Source organism: Coregonus lavaretus, assembly GCF_964263955.1.
Source record: "Coregonus lavaretus genome assembly, chromosome: 5".
NCBI classification, from domain to species: domain Eukaryota; kingdom Metazoa; phylum Chordata; class Actinopteri; order Salmoniformes; family Salmonidae; genus Coregonus; species Coregonus lavaretus.
The window spans coordinates 42,814,357-42,838,949 of NC_139992.1; the positions used below are offsets into that span (position 1 = coordinate 42,814,357).

Genomic DNA, 24,593 nt, shown 5'->3' on the forward strand with positions numbered 1-24,593 from the left:
TCAGCCCAGTTTCTCCAGGGCACTGTGTAGTATCTTCAGGTCGTCTCTCATCTGGCCCAGGGCATGCTGGATCTTACTGGGCTGGTCCAGAACCTCCAGGCTGCAGGTGAATGGGTCGTACCGGACAGAGAAGGGCCGTTGGATGGACGACGAGTACCGCCTGCAGGTAGAACAATAAGGTTTTAATACATTGCGTCCATACTTGCGAATAAGCAACCATTTAATTTTAAACATGTTCTCTGGCACAAAATGCGTATCGGTCAATTAAAATCGTTGATTTACTTGCACACGACAGCTAAATTGTTGCTGGTGCCATCAGATAACATGGAACACATTAGCCCTATGCTAACCTCAACAGGTGGCACTGATTATATCCTGCCACAAATTCTTCATCAGCCTATCAAAGATATGAGACTTTATATCCACCAACCAATGGCATTTCTTAAAATAGGTCAACCCTGGCCACTAGAGGGATATTTTAAACCTACAAATTCAAGGTTTACTTTTGTCAGAGAGTAAGCAAGAGACCCAACTCTGTGGAAAATCTGTCTCCCTCCAGCAGGTGCGTTTTTTTTGGTTTGGAGGTCAATGAGTGTCGAATTTGGTCAACAAAGAAATGAATGGCTTACTTGCTACGTGAGGTTTATTTGATCGAATAAAATTATGTAATGTTTAAGTTGTTATGAGTGTACTAATATAAGTAGGACACGTGACATCCTGGCAACTTTGAGAAAAAAACACTTTATATTGGAGTTGTCTCGAAAATGGCTATGGATATTCATGACATGAGACTTGTAGCATAGTATTTCTCTCAATTGAATACAGGCGGTTGATGTCAATAACCCTCATCGAATATTCAGATAAGGATTACAATAATGAGATGTATCCACCAATCCAAAGAAAGGATAGGCGGGAGCTAGACAGCCCGCCGTGCCTCTTTGTAGACAACGACTCCCGTTTTTAGGGCGGAGAGACATGTATCTTGTCAGTATATCCATAATCTTTGCTGTTCTGTTGGTCTGTAACAAAATGTTGTGTGCCAATATTGCATTGATGCATCCTTGACTACACTACTAGCTACTCCTAATGTTAGACAACATTTTCACGTTTTCGCATTTATAACAAAATCCCACATTTTTGTTTATCTGTTTCACACACATCCATGTGCCTTTATGGAAAAATTATATGAGATCCTTACAACATTTAAGTTTATCGTACATCGTATAAAATAATGAAGAGCCTTATGGATTTGTCAAATAGCATGTAGACTATCATTGTCATCATAGCCTCTAGGTGGCATACACTGCCAAAGCGGTTGACTTGAAATCGATAGTTCACCATGGGTTTGAGTCCCCCTCCTATCAAGCTTTTTTGTTGAGGAAAAACTATTCACGGCCGGTCCTTGATGCTCAATTCAAAACGCATTTAACCAAGTGGATGATTATAATAATGCATAATAATGCATAGCCTACAAAATGTTGTAGGCCTGCATGTATGTGTAGCTACATTAGAATCCTAATGATAGCCAAGTGTGATAAACTTCTTTAAAATAACTGTAATACTGCCATCTTTAGGATGATAACGAGATTGCAAACTGCAATCCTACTGTACACTTTGTAATGCTCAAATAACTTATATGTGACAAAGTTGATGATTATAAAAATGCATATAAAACATTGTAGGCCTAAATGTAAGTGTACACGTCCATGTAAATAGCCTATGCAATATGATTACTAGGCCATAGCAGTATGTTTGTCTGCTAGGCTGTTGGCTGTAGGTGTCCCTTTTCAACACACTAATACAGTACATGTATATCTACATTTCAAAGGGGGAGGGAAACTCATGTGAAATTCGAACCCTTGCCACAATCTGCGACAATTACGTGGACTCTGCACACAGAGAGCAATTTGACCAGTCAGTCAAATACACATGATAGTTGCTTTGATGATCAGAACGTGCTGTTAGACTGAGGTATGGTAAGGAAGCTTCCATGAACAAGTGTTGGAACACGTCCAACCACGTTGACAATTTTAATTGGCTGATGCAGAACTTGTGCCAGGATATAATCAGTGCCACCTGGTGAGGTTAGCATAGGGCTAACGTGTGCCATGTTATCGGATGGGACCAGCTACAATTTAGTGTTCTGTCAAGTACAAGTAAATAGACGATTTTAATTGGCTGAAATATGCATTTTGTGCCGGAGAACCTGTTTAAAACTCCCTAATTAGCATAATAAAAAAATCTGTCAGTTTAAGCTAGAGATATCTGTTTTTGCATTAGATGTGTCTCAATGCACTGCATCCGCCTATGTAACACTTCCGCATTTGCGGTAAAAGGTGACAGAGCTAGAGTGGTGTTTGTCAGACCATGAGACATCCCAAAAATCGGCTTAGACAGGGCTTAGACTCTTATGGGTTAAATTTAAGTATGACCCCGACTGTCTCCTCAAGTCATCTCATCTCTCTCATAATGATGGGTTACACACACTTACACACACATAGTGCCTTTTGAATTGTATGTGTTTTACTCTGTCAGGGATGGGCAACTCCAGTCCTCAGGGGCCTGATTGGTGTCACACTTTTGCCCCAGCCCCAGCTAACATACCTGACTCCAATAATCAACTAACCATGATCTTCAGTTTATAATGCAATTAGTTTATTCAGCTGTTTGTGCTAGGGACGGGGTAAAAGTGTGACACCAATCCGGCCCCAGAGGACTGGAGTTGCCCATCCCTTCTCTATGTCCATCCATACTCAGCTCATTCAGATGACATTAATATATTACAAAACATATTATGCTAATTATGAGTACAGGTTTGCAACCTCTAACCCCTAACTCCTAAACAGCTGCCTTCAGTCTGATTTACTTCTGTGTCCTCACTCAGATCCCCTGAGGTTCCCACTGTCTCCTCTCCAAAACCAGTGCTGCACTGCATCCAGGAGCGACAAGATCAACTCAAACGGTATACACCACATCTTACACATTTACTGAAGTGCTCACATATAGACATACACCACTTGTAGGCATTGATGTACCTCATCTTAATCTTGGCATCCTCAAAGCTTTCTGAGACAAAGTAGACAGGTTGGAAAGTCTGGTCCTGGTAAGGCTGGATTGCAGTCTCCTCAGGGTTGAATGGCTTGTACTCAGGTTCGTTAGAGAGAGCATACTGAAAGATGGAAATAAGAAAAGTGATTAGTTATCATTTTAGACTCCTTCAGAAATGTTTAGCGGCATGTTATATGAAAACAGAGATAAGAAATTAGGAATTAGTCCCCTCTATCAGTACAAAGCTACAGAGTACCAATGTAAAATCCTACTCACAATGAGTTCTCCATAGGAGGACAGGAGGCCGGCACCGTATGCCTTTACAGTTCCATTCTGCTTACAAAGTCCAAACTCCACCGTGAACCAGTACAGCTGTCGGAGGAATGACAACAAGTGATGAGGAAATTATAAGGCTTCATTTCACGCCTGACAACACATCAGTCAAATTATCAGATTGGTCAGTATTTTATATTTTCCACTAGATGGCAGCAAAGGGCCATTATTTGCAGTCCAACACCCAACAGTGCAGTATCTAATGTTTTAAATTTGATTGGTAAGTGCTTATTTTGAAATGAAAGCTCAAAGGTCAGCTCTTACGGTTGAGAGTCTCTCAATATCCTCGTCTGATGCGCCCAGTGAGGCTAGGCCGATTTCCTGCAAATGACAAACAATTGTGAGTGTTGCGCCATGATATGACATTTAATGTATTATTATAATTGATGTATTATTACTCCCAAACATTATATGAACCATATTATAAGTCTAAATGTTTTTACCTGGGAAAACTGGGCAAATTCTTTGTCTGCAAGCATAGGAATATGGCCAAGTAACTCGTGACAACAATCTCTGAGGGAAGGAAGCGCAAAAGCAGTGAATACATGATGCACGTGAATATGTCCATTGATTAGACTCATTATCATGATACACATGAATCATACAGATGTTATTATTTATGATCAGTTAGTAAACTGATTATCATGACGCACATTTATTATTTCAAGTGATCCTACTATGACAATAACACCAATTGACTTACGGCTCGGGGGAGTGCATGGGTGCGGAGGCGTGGCGGATGTACTGGGTACACTGGAACAGTCTGAAGGCCAGGCTAGCTAGGAAGTCTCTGGCGGAGAGTAGCCCTGCCACCGGACGCAGCTGGAAGCCTGACTTCTCTGGACAAACAAGAACACATAGCAAGGTGCAACTGTCAGACATACACATATTCACCAGTGGCATACATGCTGATGTTCATACACGGTGACTGTTTCTGCAATACGAGAACAACCCCTAATGTTATTGTTACTGTTGTAACCAATCTACATGAAAGTAACCGAGACACAATCAATCTATAAGGTGCGCACAGTCATTGACCAGAATTACTCAGTCAATGGAAAGTCATGGGCATGCCGGATTTGCCTCTGTCGGTGTCTGTTTTATTCCTTGAAGCTGGTCATAGTGCTGCCATTGCTCTGTCCTTCAGGCAGAGATAGACTGCTGCGCCTCACCTTTGAGGAAGGCAGAGACCTCCCGGAGCTGGGGGATACTGTCCTCTCCGTAGCCACACTCCCTCTCCAGCTGCTGCAGCCCATCCATGAACTGTCTGCACGCCAGGTCAGGGTAGATGGTCCTCAGGGTCCGGTATACCTCTCTCCTGTTAAATGACAGCAGCAGCAGAGTCATTAGAACACTGTCATTCGAACTCCACAGGTATATTGACTGTAGACTATTATCATTATGAAAGAAGACTAGTGGTCGATGTCCATCTCCAGTATACTATACATGAGCTGTTATTCTCACCATGTGGCCACCTCCTCTGGTGTGTACTCCACTCTGGGTAATGGTTCCCCCCTGTGGAACAGAGATCAATACATCAATGCATCAATCATTCCTTTACTAATGCATTACTACAATGTAATGCCTTTGGTCCAATGATGCAGTGCTGGCATCCAAGAGCGACTGACAACATGGGAATCACTTTTTTGAAAGGGGAAAATTATGGGATCAATTTACTTACTGTTTGTAATTCGCTGCAAGTTCAGCGATGAAGCACCTTCTTTTTCTGTATTCTGGATCACTGAATCCCTGAAAAATGAGTAATTTAGTTAGCCATAAAATTTTTTTGTTTTTTATCATTTTTGATAGTTGAGTATTATTTCTAACAATCAAGTGAATTTTACAAATATTGTATCAATGTCATATAAATGGTAGCCTAAGGTAAAAATAAACAATTACTGGATGATCTTGGTCCATATCTGGATCATATTTCGTTATCAACAGGTTGCATTTATCCAGATCTCTGATCTTTCTGGGGAACCAGGGAACTAAAACAAGGAAACAGGAAAAATATGCAGAGCATAATTATTTCACACAATTTTAAATGATTAGGTGTTATTGTATTCTAAACGATAACAAAACCAATAAAAACATTACTATTATTAGACACTTATGATTAATAACCTTTTTCCTCTGGGATGGTGCGTACATCGTCGGCGACTCTCTTGAGTGAGTTGATGAAGATGTTTGTGTCGGAGCTGTGCACTTCACACCTCATAAAGAACTCCAGATCATCACAGCCACTGTTCTTAGACTTCCTCCCTGGTCGGCTCTCAATATGCAGAAGCTTTGCTTCAAACGTCTGAATGCATGGTAAAGACATAAATATCATATTTAAGCAAACACATTTATATTTTATCACATTGATTCGATGCCGTAGACCTGATTTATTGAAGCTCTCCATCTGCAACTCATATATAATGATGAACATGCTTTCCTTACCTCAAAGACTTTGCCAGTTTTAAAGAACCCTGCATTCTTCTCATGGCTGAGTGCGAAAAGAATGTTCAGTGTCACGGTTCCTTCCTTTTCCTCAAACACAAAGTTTTCACCGCACCGCGATGGGCCAGGGGACGATGAACCGCTGGCGCGCTCTTTCCGGGCATCTTCGATCAGACTTCGCTTTCTGCCGACGAACGGAATGTTTTGCACCATACTCTCCGTCTTCATTGAACTTATGGCGATTTGTCGTAGACTGTCTTAAAAAGAATATTGCAGAGTCGCTATGATTTGTTTGATCGTATGGTCTATATAGGCCTATTCTCGGATACTGAGACTGAGGCACAGCGGTGTCTAAATCTTTGCCATCAGCAGGGAGACAGGTTTATATACCAATGCTCACATAATTCTTTATGGAAATGAGTTACGCAAATGCACACGTCTGATTTGTAGGTGTTATGCGTCATAACATCCAATCTCCTTTTAATGGAATAAAAATAGTTTATGAAAGCACTTATAGGCCTAATATATTGAAAAAAACTGCGTTTTGTAGCCTACAAAACAAGATTACGAATATTGATAGTTTTACTTACTTACTTACGTTTATTCTAGGCTATATATGTTTCTTTCCATTGCTTTGTAGCAGGTGCAACAGGTCATTGTGCAAAACATTTATTTTCCCCTGACTTGAGATGCTCTCCAAGGTGCTGAAACGCACTTTGACAGACTCTAATACAACATGTGTTCTCACAACCAATTATAGCCTAATAATAAAAAATAATAAAACATAACAATTATTTTGAGATAATTTATTTGAAAGATAACCTTTTCAGGATATAAAGACATTTATTTGGCCAGTTAATAATAACACATTTTCATGCATATTATACAAACAAATATGATGGTGATAGTAAAGAATGGAAAAACAGTCAATCATTTGGATTAATCAGAATTCAGGATATAATCAAACACATTCTCTAATAACATTCTGGACATACACATTGTATTTCGTTATTGTTATATAGGCGTAGCTTTTTATAGCATAATGCAAGGATACATTTTTGTTATTTGCGATTTAACCACTGTAGATAGAATACTCAAGTGCGAATTAGATCATCTTCAAAGCCTGAGCTAATAGTTTTGGAATAGCACTCTTCTAATTTAATCTGTCACAGCTGGTTACGGAAAATTACGTCGGTTAACCTATCAATACTGTAATGGCGGGTGTTGGATTTCTAGAACATGCTGACAAAGGTATGATAAAATAATACTTCTCCTTGTTGGAGTTAACAAAAATCTAACGAAAACCTCACTCACTTATCGAATAATTCATTTAGAGAAAGTTAATACTTGTTTTATGTCGCTTAATATTTACAATGAAAGACTAATTTTCCCGATGTGCCATTTTCATTGGCTAGTAGTATGCCTGTCTATGTGATTCATTGAGAGAGTGCTACTCTAATAATATGACTACTAATATTAAAATGTTCTACTTAAAATGACTAGTGCATGGGTTGCAGTAGGTATTTATGAATAATTTATTTAAAGATGAAGCAGAATGCAGTAAATGTTATAATGAACAAGCACACAGATTATAAGTACAAAGAGTATAATGGAAATCTACAAGATTGATGAGATACATTGAGATTCTATCATTGTGCACATCAGTTTTGAAGGATGTCTCCAAAGTGTTCTCCTTACTCCATCTTCCGCAGGGCATTGCACAAGATCCCAATTTCCCCTAAAATAAAAGCAATACAATTAAATTAGGTAGTTCATCTGTAGAAGATGAATAAACATTAAATACCAGTAAGAGTTGGGAATTTATACAGATATTGTCTTTAATTCAATTAAACTATGTTTTAGATTTCTAAAAGGCAAGACAAAAATAAATCCTAGTGTGGTCTTCTGTAGCTCAGTTGGTAGAGCATGGTGCTTGCAATGCCAAGGTTGTGGGTTCGATTCCCTGGACCAGTCTTATGTAAAATGTATTCATGCGTGACTGTAAGCCGCTTTGGATAAAAGTGTATGCTAAATGGCATTTATTACATACAGTGTATATCAATTACAATTGGTAGAAAATCTTGTTTGAATCCATTTCTAATAGTACTTGATGTTGGTATTTGCATAAGGGGCTATTGAGGAGTTTGTTTTATGAGGACACTATAGAAATGTGTCACACACCACTGATGTTGTCAGCCAGGTTTCTCAGCTGCTGGGTGTTATCCAAGACTTCAATACTCTGGGTGTATGCATTGTAGCGCACTGAGAAAGGCCTGGGGATGGTGTCGGCAAATTTCCTGTATAGAGAGTCATAACACAGGACATTCCATTGGAAATGTGAATATATATATTCTATGATATAAAGATCCAGAGAGTTCCGAAGCGAATACAGTGAATGAATATGTGAAATCCTAAATGGTTAATATTGTACAGATGTTAAATTCTACCTGACTCTCTCTTTGGCGTCATCAAAGCTCTCGGCGACAAAGTAAATGGGCTGGTACTCAGTGATTGGGTACTTCTGGAGGCTGGTCTTCGCAGGGTCAAATGGTTGAGTCTTGGGCTTGTCTGTCAAACAGTACTGTAAAACAATTCAAAACAGTAAAATGTTAGTCCAGAGTTTGACTCCAACTAATCCCATTTATGGGAGATGTAACACTGTCGTGAATCAATGTACAATGAGCAGAATCCAGGTTACAAGCCCTCATTTGGTGTTTTGAGGTCACAGATCACAAGCAGTGTCCAATTCCTCAATGAAATTCTGTGCCCCATGAGCCTCGGCAGCAGTAAACAGGAAGTGCAGTGTGAATCGCGTCTCAGCGTGAGTTGGTCCTGCTGTGATATGACTCAGTTAACTGCACATCCTCTGCTGACACTGTGATGTAACTGGTGACTTAAGATATGAATTCTGTCTCTGCCTCCTACTTCTCCAGTGAACCACTAACCCACTCCTCACTAGTTTCCCCTAGTGATACATTTAGCCTGAGCCCTGGGTGGACCACTAACAAACTGATTGACAGCTGTATTGCATTAGTGGTATCAGGGCAGGTCTGCCGGTTTTGACTATAGCAGAAGTTACTTTTCATAGCAGGTTAGGAGAACTTACACAGCAGTTAGGAGAATTAACGTGGCAGGTTAGGAGAGTTAGGTTAAGGTTAGAAAAAGGGTTAGCTAAAATGCTAAAATTGTCCCAGATGCGACTTGAACACATCTAGCTACAACCATGTCTGCCCTGAGAACAGTCTTGGTTTCCACTAATGCGATGCTGCTGACTGACAGCCCACTGGGCTACCTCATAGGGCTTTGGGTCTACTAGAACTGCAGGAAGGAGGCCTGACACGTGGGCATAAAAACAGGTAATGAAAGACACCCTTGCAAAAATAGCCACATGGCTAAATGAATTGTTCTGTTGTGAAGAATGCCCAACATGTGACCACTGTGGCTGCTTCTAGCATGTATTTCTCATTGTAAGTCACTCTGGAAAGTGTACATGTAAGGTAAATACCTGCAGCTCTCCAAATGATGAGAGAAGGCCAGCTCCATAGGCCTTGATCTCAGAGCCCTGCTTGCAGAGGCCAAACTCCACTGTGAACCAATAGACCTGTGGACAGACAGACAGACACAAGGGCTCATCACATATTCAATATTGTTTTGTCTTCTTCTGGTATCAGGAGTCGGCTGAAGTTGATGTTGTGAGACGTCTGAGATACTTACAGTAGCAAGCCTCTCAATGTACTCGTCGGGGGCACCCAGAGAAGCCAGACCGATTTCCTGTTCAAAAGAGTGTCAAATAAATCATGTTATTGACTATATCTGCTTCAGGATATTGTGATGTAACACAGTTGAAATCCTTCTACAGGAGCAAAACCAATATTAGAGAAAGACTGGCACATGCGGTACAGTTGCATGGCATTCTCCTCAATCAAGAACATTATGACTAGCATGACTGTGTTTGAAGCTGATCTTTACAATGGTGCCTTTTTTCACGCCAACAATGGATAGTTCTCTTAAGTTATGATACCAGCAGTGGTTAAAGAACGTTCATGTCCTCTTGTGTTCTTTACCTGTGAGAATTGGGCAAAGGTGGGGTCAGCAAACAGAGGAACATGCCCCAGGAGTTCATGGCAGATATCCCTGTGGAGAGATTTAAGTCAATGACTATAGAACATAATCAACTATGTACAACTGGTCCCAAGGTAGGATGTGACACCTGTATAAAGGCACGGATACACCGGCAGCATTTGCCGGCCGAGAGTACTTAACAGGGTGCCGATTCTACATGTGGAAACGGGCGAAAATGACGGAAATCAGATGGTCCCTAAAACACACCTTGCCAAACGAATGTTGAACAAACGTCAGACGAATTTCAGACTGTCATTCAGCGCGGTGTGTTTTCTCCTTAAAATTATATGAGGGTGACACTCACGGCTCAGGTGTGTACATGGGCTTGGATTGGTGACGGATGTACTGTGTAGAGTGGAAGACTCGGAAGGCCAGACCAGCCAGGAAATCCCGAGAGGAGAGCAGGCCAGCCACTGGGCGCAACCGGAAACCTGTGCATGCTAAAACAGAGAGGAGGGGAGGGTATCATGTCAGTGTGTGTGGGACGCTTAAAGAAGCATAGGAAATGGGGCACTTAGGCACGATCTGTTGTCGTACACTGCAGGTAGCGTGAGATGTCCTCCAGCTGGGGGATGTTGTCCTGCCTGTAGCCGCAGTACTGCTCCAGCAGGGGGAACACACGGTTGTGCTCACGGCAGGCGTGCGTGGGGTATAGAGTCTTCAGCTCATTGAACACTGTGTTCCATGTGGCCTTCTCCTCCGCTGTGTACTCCACCTTGGGAATGACCTGGCCACTGAGACAGAGACACTGTTGTTAACACACACTTGTGTATAATATGTTCTTATATACAGTACCAGTCAAAAGTTTGGACACACCTACTCATTCCAGTGTTTTTCTTTATTTTTAATATTTTCTACAATGACATAACACATGGTATAACACATATGGAAATATGTAGTAACCAAAAAAGTGTTAAACAAATCAAAATATATTTGAGATTCTTCAAATATACCATTTGCCTTGATGACAGCTTTGCCCACACTTAGCATTCTCTCAACCAGCTTCATGAGGTAGTCACCTGGAATGCATTTCAATTAACAGGTGTGCCTTGTTAAGTTGTGGAATTTCTTTCCTTCTTAATGCGTTTGAGCCAATCGGTTGTGTTGTGACAAGGTAGGGGTGGTATACAGAAGATAGCCCTATTTGGTAAAAGACCAAGTCCATATTATGGCAAGAACAGCTCAAATAAGCAAATAGAAATGACAGTCCATCATTACTTTAAGACATGAAGGTCAGTCAATCCAGAACATTTCAAGAACTTTGAAAGTTTTGTCAAGTACAGTCGCAAACACCATCAAGCGCTATGATGAAACTGGCTCTCATGAGGACCGCCACAGGAAAGGAAGACCCAGAGTTACCTCTGCTGCAGAGGATAAGTTCATTAGAGTTACCAGCCTCAGAAATTGCAGCCCAAATAAATGCTTCACAGAGTTCAAGTAACAGACACATCTCAACATCAACTGTTCAGAGGAGACTGCATGAATCAGGCCTTCATGGTCGAATTGCTGCAAAGAAACTACTACTAAAGGACACCAATAAGAAGAAGAGACTTGCTTGGGCCAAGAAACAAGAGCAATGGACATTAGACCGGTGGCAATCTGTCCTTTGGTCTGATGAGACTACATTTCAGTCTTTTGGTTCCAACCGCCGTGTCTTTGTGAGAGCTGAGTAGGTGAACGGATGATCTCTGCATGTGTGGTTCCCACCGTGAAGCATGGAGGAGGAGGAGGTGTGATGGTGTGGGTGTGCTTCGCTGGTGACACTGTCTGTGATTTATTTAGAATTCAAAGAATACTTAACCAGCATGGATACCACAGCATTCTGCAGCAATACACCATACCATCTGGTTTGCGCTTAGTGAGACTATCATTAGTTTTTCAACAGGACAATGACCCAAAACACACCTCCAGGCTGTGTAAGAGCTATTTGACCAAGGAGAGTGATGGAGTGCTGCATCAGATGACCTGGGCTCCACAATCATCCGACCTCAACCCAATTGAGATGGTTTGGGATGAGTTGGACCGCAGAGTGAAGGAAAAGCAGCCAACAAGTGCTCAGCATATGCTCAGCATATATGGGAACTCCTTCAATACTGTTGGAAAAGCATTCCTCATGAAGCTGGTTGAGAGAATGCCAAGAGTGTGCAAAGCTGTCATCAAGGCAAAGGGTGGCTACTTTGAAGAATCTAAAATCTAAAATATATTTAGATTGGTTTAACACTTTTTTGGTTACTACATGATTCCATATGTGTTATTTCATAGTTTTGATGTCTTAACTATTATTCTACAGTGTAGAAAATAGTAAAAATTAAGAAAAACCCTTGAATTAGTAGGTGTGTCCAAACATTTGACTGGTCCTGTATATACACAGACACACACAGTCCCTATTTGGTGAGGGAGGACTAGGAGGATGGATGGGTGGGGGAGATCAGTGAGTGGATTCACTTCATTATTCTACCAAGGTCCCACTGCTATGTAAATGTGAGCTTCCTGTGAGGGTGTTTTCATTGGGGCTGGCGCTCTTTGTAGTTCCTGGGAATAATGAAGTCTCAATTATGCGAACAAAGCCAGAGGCTTCAAATCCACCACTGCCCCCTCTGTAATTTGTCCCCTTTTGTTTGTGGTATTTTCAATAAAAGGCAAAGCGGGGACTGAAATTAGGCTGGAGGAGAGAGCCATAGATCACTTCTAGTAGGTTCTAGAAGCTTTCTTCACCTCTGCTGTTGTGTAAAAGAGAGGGACCCAAGAGAAACAAGTGTTCTAGTCCAGATGGATAGTTACTGTCTGTAGTTGTAGGCGATGTCGGCAAACTCCTTCCTCCTGGTTCTGTACACTGGGTCTGTGAAGCCCTGGAGTGAATGACCAAAGTAATCAATGTTAGATCTTATTTATGATCACTGCCTGGCCCTGTATATAGTGGGGAAATCCTCAGCTAGGACTACTTGGACCCTTTGACAGCATTATACTCTCCCACTCTCCTGAGAGCCCTGGCTGGACACACATATTCAAATGAGGCCTTTGTAGAATGTATGCTGCTCATGAGGAATACATTTCACTTTAAAGGTGGTGGCAAAAGGGAGCAATTATCTATAATTATAGGGGCTCAATTAAAGCAATGACATTAATTTGGGGCCCTAGAGAGTTTCCATTAGAATAGATAGCAGAGTGGGGACTGTCATCACGATTTGAGTCTTTAATAAAACACATGTGTGGGTGCACATGCATACACACAGGTACATACGTATGCACACACATAAATCAAATTGTATTCGTCACATGCTTCGTATAACAACAGCTGTGGACTAACAGTGAAATGTTTACTTACGGGCCCTTCCCAACAATGCAGACACACATACAACACAAAGCAGACACCTTAGTACACAGGGTGACACCCCCACAAAGTGTGTAGGTTGTAAACAGACAGTAATGAATGGTTGATCCTTACAGGGTGATCAGAATCCAGCTCAGATCCGTAGCTCAGAATCTGGTTGGCAAAGCGGTCCAAGTCCTGGATGTCATTGGGGAACCATGGAACTGTAGGGGGGGGGATCTCATTACCCAGTTCAGATGAATGTGACAAATACTGTAGATATACAGTATATACATGGCCAAAACAGACCAGTAGAGGGCAGAGTAAAACCAGTCGAAACAGTGGTGCATAACGTCTTGAGATGTAGAAAACTACAATTTAGTAATATTTACAATTGTCTGTACATCTGCCTTGTGTTCAGTGTCCAATTCCAAAATGTAAATTGATTGAAACAAGTGTAGCCCAAATGAGTATTGATGGGGATGGTTTTGTCGGGGTTTTGCCTGCAGGGTGCTTTTGGGCTAGAACACTACTCAGTAACTATGTTGACAGTGAACAGAGCACCAGAGGAGGTCACCCATTGGCTCATTGATGACAGTTAGAAGTACTGGACGTCGACCATTAATCTAAATCGATGCTGTGTGGTCCAGCCTGAGGCTAGGGGAACAATGGGACCCCACCAGGCTCCTCTCAAAACAGCCTGTCTCCATCTCAGACCATAAATATCTCTAATATCCTCCAATGACACATTAACCTGTCGCCCTGTCCAGTAGCTAGGCAGAGGGGGCTGAGGACAAGGGCGGCTGGCTTGGTGATGGCCCTGTCTATCTCTGCCTGTCTGTCTGTCCGGGATGAGCGATGACCCTGTTAGGGTTTCCCTCCTTTGGGTCTGTGATAGAGACAGTCTGTTCTGTGACAGTGGGCTCCTCTGTTTGCAGCCAGGCCAGTTGGTGCCCAGTAACTAAACTAATGTCATTGTGGAAACAACTAATAAAGGAGGCTGGATGTGAGGGACAGGCCACCCGTCTCCGTGGCGACGCTCATCGCCTCATTAGACAGTCTGGCTGGTGGCCTCCTAAAGCGCCACCCAGAGCTCAGATCATGTGACACACACACTGTTTTTCTACTTCCTCCTTCTCCCTCCTAGACACAAATATATCATCATATAATTATTGTTAAGTATACTTAAAATATTAATCAGTCATGGTTTGTAATATGTTCTTATATGCATATCTAGATTGATTATTCATTGATCATATTTTTCTATATACACACACTCATACACACCAGGATTAGGGTGAATTCCATTTAAACTCTAGTCAATTCAGAAAGTAATTCTGAATTCCAATTCCACATTTTCCTAATTAAAAAGTGTTGACGAGAATTGGAATTGGAATTAACCCCAACCCACACACCTGTGTCCTTCTGTTTGTTGCGTGAGAGCTCGTGCACGTGGCCACTGATCTCGGTGCGCAGGCCGTCGATGACCTCGTCCAAGGCCTTGGAGAAGCTGGTGTCCACGCTGATGAAGAACTCAAACTCCTGGTTGTTCAGTCGCGACGGGCGAGACTCTATGTGCATCAGGTTGATGCCCTTCTCCTGTTGAGTCAGAGACAGAGGAGAGGCCATGTAGCTCTGTAAATCCTGTGTGTGTGACACCTGAGTGGTTCAATCCTGCTATTAGATCTTGTACTTCAGTTTTGTGTGTTTTTGTATCTTCTTTACTGTAAAAGTATTATTTTATTATAATTGACAATGAAAGTTAGGTTACATTTTTTTTTTAACTACTTTAAAAACCTGTGATTCAACTCATGATAATCCAGCTCTGGAAATACTGTATGTGGACTTAGCATACCGCTAGAGGGCGCCAACTGCACGTCCAAACAGTGGTCATTTGACAGACTTTGTGGAGTCAACCATGCCCTTAGGACAGAACAGTACAGCACTAAACAATCACCCAGCTAATTAACTGTGGGCTGGATGTTATAGAACCGACTAGAGCCAGGACGTGGGCTGTGGTAGCATTGAAAGGGCTTGCACAACATTTACATTATATTTTTGTCATTTAGCAGATGCTCTTATCCAGAGCGACTTACAGGAGCAATTAGGGTTAAGTGCCTTGCTCAAGGGCACATCGACAGATTTTTCACCTAGTCGGCTCGGGGATTAGAACCAGCGACCTTTCGGTTACTGGCACAACGCTCTTAACCACTAAGCTACCTGCCGCCCCAGCAACAACAACATGATGCATTTTTTTCAATGCTATCACATCTTTGAAATAAATCATTCTGTCAACTTTTTGCATTTTCTAAAATAGCCACTTAACACCAGAGAATACTTTCCAGATTTTGTTAATTTTGGATGGGATTTGATGTGTGCATATACATATCTATGCCTTTCAATATCAAATGTACATCTCAATATCAATTGTACATTTTGGCCCATCCTGGGAAACTTGCAAATCTATATTGTTCAATTATTTTAAATGTGGTTTTGTTTTGTAACTGTGGGGAGCGGAGAGGGAGTAGAACAATCTCTTACTGCCATAGGCCCAGTAGAGAGGTGGGGCCGGGCGGCACACAGTCCCATTCCCCCTCACGCTCCTCTCTCTTCCCCCCTCGCTCTCCTCACTCGTCCCCCCTCTCTCTCTCCATCTCCATCTGGATCCCATTCTCCAGACTGGGGCTCTATGGAGACCACATGGATCTGCTGTTGTTTTAACATCCAACAGCACTTAGTTACAAAACAACGCTCCACACCCCTCTCCCCCCATGGCTCTGCATACTTTCCATCTAATGATGTGCCATTATTGACTCCTTGTGGTGTCAGAGAGTTTGTTTGCCCTGTTTGTTAGGTCTCTGTCTGTTTAGTTTAGACAGATAGTTTAGTGTATACTTTGTTGTTGACAGGAGATCGGTACTGCATTGTTATTCTAATATTAATCTTACAGGGAGCCTGGCCAGGCTTATCTTGGGCCAAATATGCCCCCCCCCCCCCAAGTTAATATGGACCCAGGGCCTGTTTGGGTAGATTTGTGTACTTCCCAGAGATGTCGCTATGCTCCTGGTGACTTTTGAAGTGGAATGAATGTCTACCACAAGGCCTCGCGTGAGTGACATTAACCCTACCCGTGCCCTGGCTGGGGTAAGTCCTTGGTCCGGTCATGACAAGCTTACTGATGCTAGGAATTGACTCCTCACATGACATCCAACCCACATCACATGGGCTGGAGTTTCAGAGGAATAAACAGTGAGTTAGTAGCTGGGGATTGGAACTGCATAGGAGGACTTCTTGACTCCAAATTAATACTGTAAATGTACATGGGTATACATTATGTTGATTATGCAGCTGATGATATGGATATATGGAGTCAATGTAAACGTTTCCTTTGTATTCGGTTCTTCCTACAGAGCTGTCATTTTCAATTTCTCATTCAAATTATGATGGTTTCTACTTTGATGCCTTTCGATGTTTCACTCCACATACATTAATAAACCCATATGGAAACATTGTATTCCTAAACCATCCATATGATCCTATCCTCTCACTGATGACTATGAGAGGTACACTAGAGGGGGGTGCCAACTGATGTTGCTGAGTACAGTGGAGTCTGGTCAGTCCTGGGGAGAGGGAGGGCTGTGTTGATGGTTTTCAGGTTGACGTGGCCTGTTTTTATAGAAAAGATGGGAAGTGTTCAGACTAAAACTGGGTCTGATGGTGGTGAGGTTTGAGGTTTTACAGAGAGATGGGGGTGGAGTAGGGGGTGGATCTGGGGAATGGGAGCTCATAGGTCCAGAGGAGCTTCTCATGTTTACAACTGCATTTGGAGCACAGTACGTGGAAGATACTTATTGATCTGTGACACGCACCCACACATCTCCACAAACACACAAATACAAAAACAAACACATTAAGATTATTTTTTTTACTTTGTGTTTTACTCCATTTTGAATCTGGCTTTTACAATTAGGGGAGAGTGGGGTAAGTTTAGCCATTTTTAACATTTAGCATCACTACGTTAAGGGAAATATAGTATTATTTCTTACAAAGATATCTTCATATGTTTCAGGATGGTGTGTATCCCTGGAAATAATCAGAATTCATAACAGTTTTGAAAACATAGCTTGCCCCAAACAAGTTGTCTCTTGGCACATCTTACCCCGGGTAAGTTGAGTATAGGGACAGGGTATGTTGAGCCACCTTGGGGTAAGTGGGTGATGGTGTCCTGTAACAGTGGGTGATGGTGATGGTAGGTCTAAGCTGAATTAATGGAATGGGGGTGTGGTATATTGTATATCTTAAATTCATGCCTACGTTCAGATATACAGTGCCTTCGGAAAGTATTCAGACCCCTTAACCTTTTCCACATTTTGTTATGTTACAGCCTTATTCTAAAATTGATTAAATTCTATTTTTTCCTCATCAATCTACACACATTACCCCATAATGACAAAGCAAAAACAGGTTGTTACATTTTTGCTAATTTATAAAAAATAAATAATGAAATATCACATTTACATAAGTATTCAGACCCTTTACTCAGTACTTTGTTGAAGCACCTTTGGCAGCGACAGCCTCAAGTCTTCTTGGGTATGACGCTACAAGCTTGGAACACCTGTATTTGGGGAGTTTCTCCCATTCTTCTCTGCAGATCCTCTCAAGCTCTGTCAGGTTGGATGGGGAGCGTCGCTGCACAGCTATTTTCAGGTCTCTCCAGAGATGTTAGATCGGGTTCAAGTCCGGGCTCTTGCTGGGCCACTTCAGGACATTCAGAGAAAAGTCCCGAAGCCACTCCTGCGATGTCTTGGCTGTGTGCTTAGGGTCGTTGTGCTGTTAGAAGGTGTACCTTCACCCCAGTCTGAGGTCCTGAACGCTCTGGAGCAGGTTTTCATCAAGGATCTCGCTATACTTTGCTCCGTTCATCTTTGCCTCGATCCTGACTAGTCTCCCAGTCCCTGCCGCTGAAAAACATCCCCACAGCATGATGCTTCCACCACCATGCTTCACCGTAGGGATGGTGCAAGGTTTCCTCCAGACGTGACGCTTGGCATTCAGGCCAAAGAGTTCAATCTTGGTTTCATCAGACCAGAGAATCTTGTTTCTCATATTCTGACAGTCTTTATGTGCCTTTTGGCAAACTCCAAGCGGGCTTTCATGTGCCTTTTATTGAGGAGTGGCTTCCGTCTGGCCACTTTAACATAAAGGCCTGATTGGTGGAGTGCTGCAGAGATGGTTGTCCTTCTGAAAGGTTCTCCCATCTCCACAGAGGAACTCTAGAGCTCTGTCAGAGTGTCCATCGGGTTCTTGGTCACCTCCCTGACCAAGGCCCTTCTCCCCCGATTGCTCAGTTTTGCCGGGCAGCCTGCTCTAGGAAGAGTCTTGGTGGTTCCAAACTTCTTCCGTTTAAGAATGATTGAGTCCACTGTGTTCTTGGGGACCTTCAATACTGCAGAAATTTTTTGGTACCCTTCCCCAGATCTGTGCCTCGACACAATCCTGTCTCGGAGCGCTACGGACAATTTCTTCGACCTCATGGCTTGGTTTTTGCTCTGACATGCACTGTCAACTGTGGGACCTTATATAGACAGGTGTGTGCCTTTCCAAATCATGTCCAATCAATTGAATTTACCACAGGTGGTCTCCAATCAAGTTGTAGAAACATCTCAAGGATGATCAATGGAAACAGGATGCACTTGAGCTCAATATCGAGTCTCATAGCAAAGGGTCTGAATACTTATGTAAATAAGGTATTTCTGTTTTTTTTAAACCTGTATTTCTAAAAACCTGTTTTCACTTTGTCATTATAGTGTATTGTGTGTAGATTGCTGAGGACATGTATTTAATCCATTTTAGAATAAGGCTGTAATGTAACAAAATGTGGAAAAAGTCAAGGGGTCCGAATACATTCAGAAGGCACTTTAGATCTATCTGTTCAATATCACTAACCCTTCCATTTCTTGACCAATTGTCTGGGACAGGGATGTTGTTTCGATGTGCCAATTCGTAGGCAAGTTATTTTGAGGCTACTAAGCCCATGAAACTGGTCTGAAAAATTATTGATATGTTTAGCAAGCTATGCCTCCATGTCATCAGATAAGACCTTGTGTGCCTCTGCTACTCTGTCATTGCCTCTCTTTCGCACAGTTTTTGCCAATGTATCTCTTCAGTGTCATTCTGTCTATTTTTTCATCCATTGCTGCTGATCAAATGGACTTCTTCCCCTCTCGCACTTCCTTGGCTGCTCTCTCAAGAAACTCAAGGGGGCTAGACCCCTGCTTGTTTTACATTTGTATACATGGGGCATGATAATGTCTGCTCTGTAACAATAAAAATGCAATATCTTGAGTTAATATGCATGACACATTGCAGACATACTATGCATATTATGCATAAAACGGACCAAATGTAATCATAATGTGTATGGAGTATGGTGCCCATTGGCTCAACTTACTCCAAGGCAAACATTTTGACTATATTAGCCAACACAGCTACAAGGATGAACTTTCATGCTAGATTTATAACCTCATATTGAAGCTTATAGAGACCCCAACTGATGTATAGAACCATCTACTTTGGTTTAGATACAAGCATCATGAAACATATAACACACTAAATTAATTTGTGAAAATCTGTTTTTTGGACCTAACTTGCTTACCACTTTTTCCATGTGGTTTCTTCCTTCACAGACTCCATGAAATGATGACCTCTTCCTAAATATTTGGTCACATGATTAATTTTGTGTATGGTTTCTTAGAAACAAGGGGTGGCTCAACTAACCCTTTGACTCAACTTACCCCACTCTCCCCTACAAGTGAGGCACAAGAAAATCAAATTCTGTTTTGACTACTAGGACATCAAACTTTGATAGCACTTCATCGTCGAAGGTTAAACAATGAATGTGCTGCCAAACAGCCCTGACTGCATGCCGTGAAGTACATAGTCACTTAAGTCAACACAAAATTAAAAAAGGATGTACCTTTATACGTGGTCAACTTTTGCTGGTGGCACAACACAACATGGTTAAATTAATGCTGTAGCCGTAACTGGTGACCATATTGGGGCCTGATGGGTGTCTTCCAGTCCAATGTTTGACTATTTCAAAAGCAGAAACCTTAGCCTGCATTGTGGATCAAAGAGCGGCCTTGAAAGACTGTGTACACAACTGCTCCCGTAGATATCTAAGATAAAGATGTCATCACACTCTAACAGTTACCATAGAGCCATAAATCTACACAGTTGAAAGAATAGGGCTTACATCCACTCAACTCTAAATTCAGTAACCTATATTAATAACGTTGGCTACTAATACATTGGGCAACCAACACATTGGACAAAGACGTCAGATCAACAACCACATTTTGGTTAATATTTGATTGAGTTGTCAACAAACTCAAAATATTTAAAATAAACCAAACCTTGAACCCTGGTTGAAAGGTCTTGGATTAAAATGACTCAAAAATGTTCAACATGTATGTGTTATGACAGCTATCCACAATGATGCAATGTGATTACTTTGATGCTGAAATAACATGGAAACAATATTGACAAACGCCATTCTTGCCCAGAGGTAGAGGGAACATACCGTACCAACCTCAAGCCTAGGACTTTAATTATACATTATGTAAAACCCTGCGGTAGGCCTCCAACACCTTCACACCCTGCTGGAAACTCTCCACTAACATTTGGCTAGTTAAATGTTAATGTCAATTCTGTCAATTCTCAAAAAAGTATCTTAGGAGCCCCAGGGAAATGTCCATAATTCATACTTGGGGTTGTAGTAGTTACCCTACAGTACCTTTACTGGTAGTATCCAATGGTGGAGCATTATTTCCCATTACCTTGTCCTCTGTTGCAGGAGCCTGCCTAGAGATTGAACAAACTGTTCTATATGTATGAGAGAGCCTGTTCAAATCAGACACAGAGCTGTACACATTCAAATTCAGCAGGCCCTAGGGTATGTTATACCCCTACTGGGGGGACTTATGGACTGTAGCCAGCCAGGCTCATGTCCTTCACTGAGGCAGGTACCAGGATGCAGGAGGATGGTCAGTAACCTCGAACATCTGGAGCTAACTGGTAACATGCTGTCTTATGAAATGTGTTTGGTTATGTACCATGTAAATTCTTCCATGGAGGAAAAGAGGGGAAGAAAGGAAAGGTCTGGCTAACTCAGTGTGGCTAACTCAGTCTGGCTAACTCAGTCTGGCTAACTCAGTGTGGCTAACTCTGTGTGAAGCCCTGGCTGTCTCTTTAAAATTGGTCCCTTGGACTGACAAATGGCAGCTAGTAAACTTCTGTCTGATCTTCTAGTGCCTCTCTGCGTCTTCTGATCATTACCGCCGTAAAGTTGCTAGTGATAAATGGTCCTGTTTAGCTCAGTTGGTAGAGCATGGTGCTTGCAATGCCAGGCTTGTGGGTTCATGAAAAAATATATGAAAATGTATGCTCTCGCTGCTGTAAATTGCTCTGGATAACAGCGTCTGCTGAATTACTAAAATGTAAAAATGAATGTCCTCCTGAAGGAGTGACTAAGCAGTTTTCCTGGTCCAGAACACAGCTGTGGAGTTGGCTCTGAAAATACTGTACATCATTTGGATTTGTCTTTTTCCATCTGTTTTATTCATATTTGGTACACATGGTATGAAATGGATAAAAACACATTGTTTACTTTGTTTGCTTATAGCCTGTTATTGTGCTTGTAGAATAGCCTCATACCCACCCTCTCTTTTTCTCACCTACAGAAACTATTTCAGCTTTTAGCTTTTAAAGCTATGAAAGCTACTACACCTCTTAGTTTTCACTACACCTCTTAGTTTTCACAGCTATTTCACATTTTACAGCTATTTCAGGTATTACTGCTTTCAGCTTTCCAGCTATTTCAGCTTTACAGGTTTTTGTCACTCCTAACAGGCTGACTTCTTATTTGTCCTTGACCAATGGCTCATTGGAAAAACACATCAGAGCATTTCAGAATAAAGATTGAACATTACTTTGCATGTGTGACTCCAGTACATTACTGCACATGTAAGATTGTTTGTACTGTGTACATTCATATTCACAGTTATGTTGAGTGGTTTACCTCAAACAGTCTGAGGGCTTTGGCCAGCGCCCCAACCTCCTCCTTCAGGGAGAAGAAGCAGGACAGCACCCCCGCCTTGGTGCTGGTCTCTTCCTCCAGGTACATGGAGCCTGTCCTCTGCTACAAGACAAGATTCACAGCAATTTGACCTATGACCCCCAGGGCTAGACCTTACCACTGCACACATTCCAGGGGGCATTGAATTTGGTGGGCTGTGGATTACATTCTCATCTAGATAGCTATGTACAGTGGATATATCACTGGCCTGGGGGGGGGGGGGGGTTGTGTTGGGAAGAACTAATATGCTGTAGCAACGGATTGTTTATGAAGCTGAGTGGAGTGATTGACATGGCAATGCTCTCCTAAAGTGAACCTTCTGTAGCGTGGTGACCCTTGGCATCACCTCAACTACACCACTATTTCTCTCGCTTTATGCCCTCTCACTCTTTCACTCTGATTAGCTGAACTGCAAACACATGTCGCCCACTCCCTAATGACTGAGGCTCCACAATCTGACCCACAAACCTTATACGAACCCAGGTAAATCAAACAGTTGAACAGATCTGCATTATATCATTAGGATTGTGTTAATTTATTCCATGAATGAAAGTATCACTCACAATAAAAAAAATAATGTTTTGTGCATGTGTTTGTGTGTGGGCTGTGGTTATAGAACCCAGGTTATTTTGCATTCCAAAGGACTTACCTCTCAAAGCGCAAAGCTTTCACACCTTTAACCTTTACGGTCTGACCTTTTGTAGTAATGACCTCTGACACCATCCCATCCAAATCTACCATTTATCTCTACTCTGCACAAATACATCGACATCCACAATTCCTTGAACTGTACTTCGCTGTTTATTCAAACCCATAGGACTGGAACTCTATGCCTAACTATCCCTTTATAATTTCTCCAGTCCATTATTGTGATGAATTAACAAACAGTAAAGGTTTTATCATTACTTCTCAAGCAATAGATTATGTTAAACTGTGCACACCTTTTCTAGATCAGATTTTTTTTTAAAGTACAGGTATTTATTATGCGCATCCTGCATGGATTCATAGTCACTAACCTTTAACATTATTCACAATGACCATGAGACGTTTACAATAGTCTAGTCTGTGTTGCCATTCCGCTGACTAGACTATTCCAGCCACAGTGAACAACATAGCTGCCATTCTAATAGCCCTTTCTCCAAATGACACTGTGACTTTATACAATAGCAAGTTTCACAGGTGCTAAAAGGTTTGTCCATTGCCAAGTATACCTGTTACCTTCCCTATCTCCTGACATGGAATTTACTGCACAATAATAATGATATGGCTATATTAAATAAATATAATCAGAAAACCATCAGTTATCATCATTCTAGTACTATAAGCCAATAACAGGTTTATACATTCAACATGATAACATCAGTTACCATCACTATTATATTATTATTAGCGATAAACAAGTTCATAAATGTATATTATTCCTTATACATTTCATATTATTGTGTACAATAGATGTTATGTTTAAAAAGGCTTACCTCTTTGCCTTTGTCCAGTGTGGGATAGTTCCTGTTTATTTTTTTGTATGCTGCGTCCATCCTCCAGTCTTCTCGTTGCACAGGTATGAAACTACTGTTGCTGAATGTGTGTGCTTTGGTCGAATTTGTTTGAGCAACGCAAGTTAAACTTCAGCCATTCATGTTGGCCCACGTGACACCACACCCCGTTACGGTCTGTATCACTGTTACGCGACGAGTAGGCCTATGGAGCTATGAAGTTGTTATGAAACTGCTATATTGGCACATCTGGTTCTTATTGTCTAGTGCTGGGGTAGAGGTGGCTGGGTATATGTTCAGAATCAACGTTTCATAACCATCACTACCTGCCAAGCCTCCACCCACTCAGTAGGCCGTCACTGTGATATAACAGATGACTATGTCTTAGGTATATTGATGAAGAGGATGGTCAATGCACGCCTATACTGTGACGCATGCCCTAAAATCAATAAAGTCGTATAGCTGCTACTCATATAAGGCTATGTTATGACAGTAGGTGACGCAACTTGTATCGATCAAAAGTTCGTTGCAGTATTTTAGGTATTTTGTGTTATGAATGTTTTGGGGTCGGTTTTGCTTGCTTGGCCCCTGTTATCAGCGTCCAGTGATGTAATGGCGCTACTAAAAGCCACAAGGTGGCGCCGAACAACCGGTTAAAAAAGGTTGTAGCTGATGTTCAATACAGCGCCACTTCAGAGGCATGCTAAGT

The 24,593-nt window shown here is 41.8% G+C and overlaps 1 protein-coding gene across 1 annotated transcript; it reads right to left on the reverse strand.

Annotated features, from left to right (window-relative positions):
- Nucleotides 1-24,182, reverse strand: LOC311129263 (uncharacterized protein; the record flags this gene model as incomplete). Its single annotated transcript, XM_084161555.1, has 25 exons — nt 23,867-24,182; nt 22,335-22,454; nt 14,671-14,854; nt 13,391-13,479; nt 12,727-12,794; nt 10,483-10,679; nt 10,250-10,385; nt 9,888-9,957; nt 9,538-9,594; nt 9,329-9,424; nt 8,271-8,404; nt 8,005-8,120; nt 7,522-7,561; nt 5,899-6,007; nt 5,506-5,785; nt 5,281-5,369; nt 5,063-5,130; nt 4,846-4,896; nt 4,554-4,699; nt 4,085-4,220; nt 3,825-3,894; nt 3,646-3,702; nt 3,325-3,420; nt 3,036-3,169; nt 1-160 (listed from the first exon to the last, which is right to left on the reverse strand). The coding sequence occupies exons 1-25, from the start codon at nt 23,924-23,926 to the stop codon at nt 1-3; spliced, it is 2,763 nt and encodes a 920-aa protein (XP_084017681.1). The 5' UTR covers nt 23,927-24,182.
- Between the last annotated feature and the right edge of the window lie 411 nt (nt 24,183-24,593).